Source organism: Monopterus albus, unplaced genomic scaffold (assembly GCF_001952655.1).
Source record: "Monopterus albus unplaced genomic scaffold, M_albus_1.0 scaffold65.1, whole genome shotgun sequence".
NCBI classification, from domain to species: Eukaryota; Metazoa; Chordata; class Actinopteri; order Synbranchiformes; family Synbranchidae; genus Monopterus; species Monopterus albus.
The window spans coordinates 590442-600841 of record NW_018127945.1 but is presented as its reverse complement, the minus strand read 5'-3'; the positions used below and the strand labels follow the sequence as shown (position 1 = coordinate 600841).

The 10400-nt window shown below is 40.0% G+C and overlaps 2 protein-coding genes across 2 annotated transcripts in view; both read right to left on the bottom strand.

Moving 5' to 3' along the window:
- The window catches only part of rassf10a (Ras association domain family member 10a), a 3627-nt gene extending 3029 nt beyond the window's left edge, over positions 1–598 (bottom strand). Inside the window, exon 1 of the mRNA XM_020604263.1 lies at positions 1–598. This exon is cut by the window's left edge and continues 3029 nt beyond it. Coding sequence (XP_020459919.1) covers positions 1–229 — 229 coding nt within the window. The 5' untranslated portion in view covers positions 230–598.
- Positions 599–3707: 3109 nt separating this feature from the next.
- tead1a (TEA domain family member 1a) overlaps positions 3708–10400 on the bottom strand; it is a 70337-nt gene continuing 63644 nt past the window's right edge. Inside the window, exons 10-12 of the mRNA XM_020604386.1 lie at positions 9682–9822; positions 8841–8993; positions 3708–8694 (exon numbers count right to left, since the gene is read on the bottom strand). Of these exons, the coding sequence (XP_020460042.1) occupies positions 8581–8694; positions 8841–8993; positions 9682–9822 (408 nt within the window). The 3' untranslated portion in view covers positions 3708–8580. The remainder of the gene's footprint in view (positions 8695–8840; positions 8994–9681; positions 9823–10400) is intronic.

The following is a 10400-nucleotide window of genomic DNA, read 5'->3' as shown; positions in this document are numbered from 1 at the left end:
GGATTTTAGTCTTGTTTGGTAAAATCCTCTCGAAGCCCCTCCATTTCTCCACCACGCAGTAGGACTGGGGAGAGCCGGATAACATCGCAGCCGAGGCGCCCTGCCGCAGATTCTGGTCGTCCAGAAGAACTTTAATTACGTCGGCGCAGGTGGTGCGCTTCGTCAGCCCGGAGACCAGCTTCTCCTCCCGGCATACCCACACCGAGATCTTCCCCTCCTCTGACTCCATCTCCGGTTGAACTCCGAGAGAAAAAAGTTGCTTCAGTGAATTCTCTGTAGTAACTCAGAAAGTAAACCAGACACAAGTCATCTTTAGGTTTCTGACTACATATGCAGATAAAATCGAAGCAAAACAGTCATCCCAAAACTAATTCTCTGCGCTTCTTGGCCGCTAGTCGGTCCCTAAGTTCGACTATGTAACCTTGTTAGGCCGTGAAAAATGGTCAGAGTTCTCTTAAGAAAAATGATATCCTTTCATATCAGCGGTGTGTTCCCGGGCTGCCTGCCGGGACCGCATCCTTCTCTCCCCGGCAGACCGAGCTCAGCCCTGTGCGCTGTTCCGCAGAGGAGAGGAGAGGTGCGTCCTTGTGCCGCTTTGCTGCGTGTGGGACAAAACAGGAGCAGGCAGTAACGACTGGGATACGCCTCTCTCCCTCTCTCTCTCTCTCCCTCTCTCTCTCGCTCTCTCTCTCTCTGTCTGTCTCACACAGACACTCTTCTACATGGAAACAGTGAAGCAAACACTCCGTGGTCTGTTGAGTGGAAGCTGGAACACAAAGTCGTCTCCTGCTAAATGTTCACTTTTAAAACAGGCCTCCATTCGACAAGTAATCCCCGATCTACCAGTGTCTGCTTTTATTTGTTTCCCCACAGTCTGTAGCCTCTCATTCAGACTGTTTAACAAAAAGTTTAGAAAGTCTCTCCTGTGCGTTTCCGGTCAAAGGTCGCTGTTGAAGTTTCAAATGACGAGAGTTGGTGTAGTGAAATCATCCGATGACAGAATACAGTGCAGTTCAGCTTATTATGGATCCATTTTTGAACCTATTTGTGCAAAAAAACAAACAAATAAATAAATTTAAGGTAAAAAAGACACAATGTTATGATAAAAAAAATCTGTAATCCTATATTCATGTATTGGTCTAAAATAGTCCAATTTAAATAAACTGGGAGTTAAAAAAAAGTGATATCAGCCTGTAAACATTTAAGAAATCTGCACATTTTAAACTGTAAATTCCTCTTGGACAGATTAAAAAAACCTTTAAGTCTCAGAAAAATAGTGCCCACACTTGCTCAGTGCTCCCAAAGTATTTTTGGAAATGTTTGATATTTTACAAATCGTCCATTTCACACATACTGAATAAACCTGAATAAATAAGTGAAGAATTTTGGTTCACTGAAGGGTTTGATATGAAGCCAGTCTGAATCTTCCACCTTCACAGCCAGTATTAGACCATGAATGGTCTTCATATACTCCAGCAGATATCATACTGGAGCTGGAGACTCTTGATGGAAACCATCTGAGCAAGCTGCCTTTTGGTAGTTAGTCCTTTAATTTGTCACCTGGTGGTGTGTCCTCAGGTTAGGGGTCGAGACATTCTACTTTACTGTCTAAAACTTACTATTTAAAGTGGGTTTTGTTGTGATTTGGTGCTATACAAATGAAATGTATTGAATTGTGTTTAGATTTCATTTCATTACACTAAGTAACTGTTACAATCCACAACTGAATCTGAATCTGCAGAGAAAGTCAAGTATGATTTTTTTAGATGATGCTTGGTGCCTTGTCCTTTACTTACTGAGAGCATTTTTAAAAATGTCTCCTCTGAATTTCTAGTCACCACATGTGTGCAGCAGATCTGTCTGTGGTAGTGCTTTTTTATAATGTCCCACCTAAACCAGAACGAATGAGTCCAAGTAACAAGCCAAGAAGAACCACAGACTAAAACACTGATGAAGCTCTTACTCAGCAACCTTACTCTGCAGTATGCATTGTTTTATAGTTTCAGCTTCATAATCCCCACACTGCTGAGCACAAAGCAGAAGGAAATCCATCTATTACATCCTGCAGAGTCACACAGTACCTGACCATGCTCTGCCCTTTCAACTATCCTAGACCAGAATATCGTCGAAGAAATTCATAAAAGGATTTATCTGCATTACAAGTATTTTGAAGTGTGTGTGTGTGTGTGTGTGTGTGTGTGTGTAACACTAATAGCAAGTGTATCCCCAGCAGCCACCTTTAGTCTGTTTGTGTACTGCAACTTCAGCTCAGAGCGATGCACCAGGCAGGTTTGTTGGTACAAGAAGTGCTTTAATACCTTCTGGGAATCTGAAAATGCACTAAAGCCAGTTCGTACCAGTATGTGTGTATGTGTGCACACGCATACACATATCAGACAGAAACATATGCTCTCACTCACAGCTGCATGTGCACACACATTCAGAGCATGCAGTACAAACACAGGTCTGATAAAGAGGACTATCACTGCCATGTTTGTGATGTGAGATAATACTGAATGTTTTTTTTACTTTTGAGCTCATTTTCTGTGAGGTCATCATGTCTGTCTGAGCTGCAGACTTATGCTCCCATTGTTAGCACAGCTAACCCGCTACTAACCCAAACAGGCATTCACACAAACATGAGGTCACACAAAAGGTCCCTTGTTGACTTCAAATAGAGCCTAGTTTGTATCTGATGAATAACAAAAATAAATAAATAACTCAAAACGCAACTAATGTGTATATCAGAGCTGTTCGTGTAAATATATGCATAAAATGATGTTTTAAGTTTAGCGTGCCATGAATAGAAATCTAAAACTGTGGTGTAGCTCTGGTCTGAATTCATTGTGTATTGCTCCCTCTGGTGTGTAGGACACATACTACATGGTTGGAGCCACATTCACCTGCTGATGCTCTCCATTATCACAATAGCAGTTTTTTTGACAAACTGTAGTATTTCTCAGTTGCTTTGCCACAGTCATTAAATATAAATCAGTGGAATTATCATATGTAATTCTTATTGCTTCTGCACAATATTCAAATACATGTAGATTCAACTTCAGTTCTCAAGTGATGCATTTAAGGTTGTCTTGGAAGTTAATATTGGTTACACTGCTTCTCTAATGAACTGTAGTACTCTGAGACGTGTTTATCAATATGTTCAATATGCACAATCCTCAGAGCCTTTCACATTTTCAGCCATCTCCAAGTATTATAATCCTCAACTTGCAAAATGACATGTAGCTCATTAGCCTTTATTTCTCAGACACATTTATGTACACACAGGGAGTGAAATCACACAACACATTTCATTAAAAAGTGCATAACTGTCACATCCCTTTATCATTCCTTCAGCTTCAACAGTACAGTATCGTTTCTGTACTGCTTCATCACATTTTTGTACAGTATGTACCCAAGTCACAGTAACAATAAACAGAAAAGACAAATGCACAAATCATTTCAGGATGAACATTTTACTATTTGAGGATTCATCTGTTATCAGTTAGTTCTTATTATGACAAGTTAGCTTAAGTGTTTTGAATGTGAAAATTTCGTGCTGATGAACGGAAACCAGTGCAGTCCATTTTAATCACAGAGTCTAACACACAGGCTGTGTGAAAACAACAAGACGTGCACATGTGATTAACAGAACTCAAACTGCGGATTTGACAACAGTGTATTCATATATTCTTGCAGGGCAAATCAAGTGTTGAGCTGCACAGTGTGAAATGATGTAGTGTGGACAGCAGCAGCAGTTCAGAAACTTTGCTTAAATGTAATATAAATAGTGACATTTTAGAATTAAGACTGTAGACTTTACTGTTTAGTGCAGACTGAGTCAGGACAAAACACCAGATCACAGTTTGGAACGGACCATTTATTTAAACTGAATAGCATATGCATACAAAGTCTCTACAAAGCTAGAAAATATCTAACATACTTTTAGCCATGAGGGGAGAGAAGTTACAAAGCAAGGATCAGACCCTGTGCAGAACCAATACACACACATTACTAACTTTTCCTAAATGTGCTCTCTTCTTTGCAAAATAGGATAAACATTAGAATATCAAAGATATACACAACATCTGTAATAAATGTTATTGTCACTTTTATACAAAGCACCTTATCAAAAACCCTGAGTGCACACACAGATGTGCTGCGTGTGCACTGGAGTGAAAAGATTCAAGGCCATTTTGGAATTGATTACAGACAGGATTTCTGTGCCACAAGTGGTTCGGAAAAGAAGATAAATATCCAACTTGCACATACGAGACGACATTAACAATACAGACATTGATGACTCAGAAACTCAACAGTTCACTGAAAGTTAGAAGCCTTCTGAATGACCTTTAGGCATCATGTGTACACTGCTTTTTGCACTACTTTATTGGTGTGAGCACGTTCTAGTTGATTATAGTGAGTGGACATCTAACACTAAAGCCTTACAGCTGAGATTACCAGACATTTAGGGCATTTGAATAAGTCACAGTTTCCAGTGGCCTCGTCTTACAGGGCTTCTTCAGTCTGCCATCCAAGATGATAAGGGGTGTCCATGTTTGGTAAGAAAGGTCCAACTTTTTAGAACATCTTTAAAGACAAAAAATGTTCATCAGCACCTTTGTAATCCAGGTTCAAATCACAAAGGTTTTTTTTTTTAATTTAAACCTATTTTTCATTATTCTTTAGATTTACAGTGCAGCAGACCAGCAACCTGATATTCATTTTCCTTAGAAGTCTCTTTATTTGGCAGAAGCTTGTACATTATTCTAGCTTGTAATAAATCATGTTTCCTCTGTATTTTGTGTCACACAGTGACTGTCTTTGGTAAGCAGGTGGTAGATAATGTCCAGATAAAGGGTCATTATTGCAAAGGCAGCCCCTGAGAGGCGGTGTGCTAGTTTATCACATCTATATTACATGTTGTTACTCTGGCGTGAAGGCAGAGGGAAAACAATAAACTACAGTGGTGCGAGACAAAACTGTGGGAAAGTTGAGGGCAGGGGAATTTGACAGGGACTTTCCTGCCAATATAACTCACTGGTGTGTTCAGGTGATTGGGTTTTGTTGGACGTGTGGCTAAAACCCTGAGAGGAGTCTTTAATTAAAATATAGCACAAAGGTACAAAGTCCTCTGAGTCAGAGCAGAGCAGACTCATTTATACCATATATTTATAATCGTTCGGACTAAAGATGGCTCCTTTAAGGCCTGGCAGCATGATTTAAGTTGCCCTAAATATAAAGTAAAATCAGAGAATTGTCTCACACGTATGTTCTGGACACCACATAACATCCCAGCTGGTCACACTGAAAGCATAACCCTAGAAAAGTCATGAGACATGGGTTTGTCAGGAATCTGAACAGGCTACAGTCAGAGCAGAAGGAGCCCCAGGGTGTGTTGTAACAAGCATTAACTTTGAAGAAAGTTATTCAGACAACTCTACATTAGTGAAGCCGGTGCACTAACTGTAAAATAGAGAACTGTCAGGGTTCTGTCCTACTGCTTCCTGTTTCAGGCTCTTATTTTGTTGCCACTTCCTGTTCCAGGTTCATCTCTGTTATGGACTTTTTATAGTAATCAGTGCTCATTGCCTACACCTGTTTTCACCCCATTGTAAGCAGCCTTCTCCCACCAGTAACCTCCCAGATTGTTCTTGACTGTGCAGACTTTCCAGCGTTTTTGCTTTAGTGATTCGCGTTATTGACCCCGGATTGTTTACTGACCACCAATTTCTGCCTACCCCTCCTCATTGTTGTATGTTTATTCTGTGTACCGACTACTGGACCAGCTTCTTTGACCTCCCGTTTTGGATCCCTTGGCTGTGTTCGTTTGCCGGTATTGACCCTGGACTGTTGTGTGACTTGGATTAATGGTTTCTGGACTGTCACTGTATTTTCTGAGTAAGTGCAGTAAAAGTGATATTATTTACTCTGTCTCGTCTGGCTTTATAATTGAGTCCACCATTAACATTGTGGGTAGCTGTACTGGCCAACCCTGACAGAGAACAGCTGCTGGAATTATTTTCTGATCAGTTTTAGAGTAATAGTTTCACATTGAAGGAAATAATGTTTCGCTTTATTTAAGATTAGTCATACTATTATCATATTTGTACTAGCTACAGCTAAAGAGAAACTGTTGGTGGTGCTAATTCTTTAGTTGGGTGCCATTAATCCATTGCAGGGGGAGAGAGTTCAACAAAACAATGTAAATTATAATGTAATTATACTTCTTAAAATGTCAAACTATTCCAATAAGGTTTATAAAAATAAAAAAAGACTTTAGCACTAATAAGGATGTCTTCTTCTGAACATGACTGCAACCAGATTTGATCAAGACTATTGTCAGTAATGGCCCAAATAGTTTTCAGTTATTGTACAGCAAGAATGTGAAGATACAAGGTAGATTTGACATTCTACAATGGTGACCGGTCCCAACAGATGCATTTCATGAATGTGGCACCACTGTGTGCACACGTCTTTAACATGAAGCTCTCACACATACATGTGCACAACAACGGAAATACATGTAAATACTGCCACTGCACACAAAGTGAACAAGAACGTATCATGTGGGAAATCAAAACGGGATTTTCTAGAATGTCTACAAATGACAAGAAACAGCCATTAAATATGAAAGTTGGAGCCTTCAGACAGAGTGCTGGAGCATGTGATACCTAATTATGAATCTGTTGTCTTCACTTTCTACACACCGTCTACAACAATAAATTATCAGGACTCTCATGAAACAGTAGAATGTCCACTTCTGTTTTGAACCAAAGGCACTTCATGCTGATGAGCATGACACAGACCGCAAGTCGACGCCTGCTACAGTCCACTTCATCAACAGTTTTTGGTTTCTGGTTCAATAATGACTTGTATTCTGACAAAATATTACCTAAATGGAAGAAACCAGTCCTGGGCTGATTAAAGGAGCTGTGTCTTCTACAGCTCTGAATGAGCTATCCTGACATGGAAAATTCTGAAACTGCAGAACAGGTAACAAGGTGTGTGGTCAGGCCAGTGTTGAGTGCAATATGGATATAATAACGTTTTAGTTTTGAACATGCTTGTCAGTATGGACATGTTTTAACATGTTCAAGTTAGCTGGTATAGTAATATTGATCTATGTTATGCTTAATTTGCAAAGTGAAACCTGATTTTTAAAAATGCATATTGGGTTTCTTTAAACTGTTTATTTGAACTCTAAGAAACTTTTCCTTCCCTTGAACACCACGAAAGACGTATAGTTAAGATTCACAGTGCTTTCCACAATACAGCTACAGTATATAATCCTCAAAATGTTCCTAAAATCAAAACCATTCTTTCATAGCTTTTTATGTCTATTTACTGAAATCACTGCTCTATATGCTAGGTTTTGAGTTTTCACTGAGTTTTATCTTATTGACCTCAGCCTCCTTGTTTCGTGGTCAGCTGTAAGCAAGCTGTGTTCAGTTGCTAACTCAACATTTGTTACTGCTGCAGCTTCATATTAAACCCTTTCAACTGCTGAAACACAGAACACAGAGTGGCTTTTATTGTGAAGACGTCACAGGACACATAATGCATTTGTTGCAGACAGCTAACACCAAGTGAACCAGGACTGGAACTTTCATCATGGTTTTGATTTATTTCTATTTCGATGAAGAGTAACCTGTTGCGCCAAAAGGTACCTGAATTTTTCAATTTCACGTATAGTTTCTTATTAACATACATTTTAGATAGTGTTCCTGGAATTAAAATATAGTCTATATGCTACTTTCAATAAACAATTTCCCAAAGTTTAGAGGCTATTCTTTTTTTTTTTTTTTAAATAAAAACATACAAAAAGGTAAAAGTTTGATTTCTTTTCTTTGGGACAAACCTCTTTTCTTGTGCAAGAATGCAACTCACACAATTTGAAGTGGCTATCTGTACAAACCCACCTCTATGCTGTACTATATCATAATGCAGTAGTGTTATTTCCTTTCCTGGTTATTGATGATACACAGGGTCTGACCTTCAGTGTCTGCCACTATCTTGGCAGATAACACACACACACTTATGTCTCAGAGGGAGAAAGTTGTGAGTTCTTCTTTTTCTGTCCCTGGGATGAGTTTCCCAAAAGCACATGACAGAAATACTACTTTCATTTCTATCATCAGAACAACAAAATACAAATTTACTGGGAGATTGTGAGGAAGAAACCAATTAGCAGGAGGCATGACATCTACTGGTGATATCAGAGTCAGGGTGTTCATGGGAAAAGCCCCCGGGTTGATCCTGATGTGTTTCTATGGCTGCAATGCCACTGTGTTCTTTATGATAATCAGCATGTGAATTTCAGGTTATAGTGAATATGTTCTGTTGAAATGCTCCTCTTGAGGAGGACTCTGCAGCATATGGTGTTGTATCTGATGTTATTAAAGATGACCCCAATATTATTGTTACAATGGTTTTTTGAGCAGCAGTGAAGATGTAGCCACGTTCTCTCCTCACTAAGCTGAAGTTGTTTGGCTGAAAGACATTTTTCTGTAGAATTACACTTCTGTCACCAACAAAGGCCATGTGTGTGTCTATACACATTTATATAAGTGTGTGTTTGTGTTATTCCTTGACAAGTCGATAGATGTGGTGCTGTGCTCCGTGCTCATTGTTGGACACCTCGAACACACACGCCATGCACAGCAAGGTCTCCTGAGTTTCTCTGTTGCTCACCACCTGGACACACACACACACACACAGAGGAAATACAGGATACATACGAAGTCAGGTGTTATATACACACATCTAGAAACAATGCAGGATTACATACAAATTCTTCCTCTTGAGCCTATACACACACACAGACAGACGTGCTGACTGACCAGCAGAATAGTGAAGTTCTCCAGCACACTGTTCATCATATATTTCTCAGGCAGGTGTTTGAGCTTGTGGATGAAGTTGATCATGTATTCGCACATTGGAGAGCGACTGATTCTGTAAGCAAAACGACCATTTTCAAACCTGGCATACTCCGTCTGAAAGAGGGAGAGACAGAGGATGATTATTGTAAGAGAAAGTGGTAACTGACCATTTAAAGGGGAGTTCACCAGTTTACAAATCAGTCAAGATCTTGGCCTGTGAAAACAGTTGTATAGTGTACGCTGTGCCTCTAAAGAACTGATTTACACATCTCTATCCTGAAAGCTCTGAAAGCCTAAATTAATGATGATTATTCATTAAACAAACACTGCCGTCCCTGGTAGGCTAGTGGTTAAGGCGCAGCGCTCTCGCCACTGCGGCCCGGGTTCAAATCAGGGTTGCGTCAGGAAGGGCATCCGGCGTAAAACAAATGTCAACATGTGAGTCGTCAATGTGACGATTCACTGTGGCAACCCCTAAACGGGAAAAGCCGAAAGTGACTGACATTCATTAAACAAACGCTGTGTCAGGAGTGTGTGTGTTAAGTCTTGATTTTGAGCGTCTCATTTTTCTTTGCTCTACCACAGTGACTACAAGAATTTTATTTAACCTAATAACTGGATAAAGCCCTTTCATTTCTGCAAACGATGACTTGAGAAGAGCAATGTTTTATGATTTTTCTTCAGCTTTAATCCCTTATTGTTTAAATTCCGTGCAAAATCACAGCACTTTAATGATCAAGAAACCATCCTACATTGCCACGATCAACCTTAGCACCTAATGAGAATTAACAACCATCCTCACCTCCACCTTCTCGACCACCTGCTTGCCGAACGAGCAGACTTTGGTGGAGCAGGTGATGGTCATGTTCTCTGAGCTCTCATACTGGCTAGTCACTCCATAAAAGGCTGCAGGGTCCTCTTGCACATTGTAATTCAGGTCCGCCTGGCAATCACAGAACAACAGCATCATGATTTACACCATTAGCAACAAAATAAATGAATGCTGAGAAGAAGAAGCTGGGAAGGCTGCTGGGACACAGAACTGTCAGAATCAGAATTAGCTTTATTGGCCAGGTGTGTTGGACACACAAGGAATTTGACTCTGGTACATCGGCTCTCAATGTGCAAACAGTAAGCCAGCATAAGGCTGTGTAATATAACAAAATAGCAGTATTAACGTCAACAAATAGTGCAAACAATGCAGAAAAAGCAGTATAAACAGACAGTAAACAATGCAGACAACAAAGGAATGTTCTTTGAAATGAGATAAATAGGGATAAAACAGAGTGCTTAAAACGGAGTACTAGAGACCTGTACGAGTCTGTGTAATCTGTACAATGTATATACACACACACACACACACACACACACACACACACACACACAGGTATTGCACTGAGGGTTATTGTCCAGTCACACTGTCATGGGTTAAGTGTTCATCACAGTGACAGCCTGGAGGAAGAAACTGTCCGTGTGCCTGGTTGTCTTAGTGCACAGTGACCTGTAACGCCGTCCAGAGGG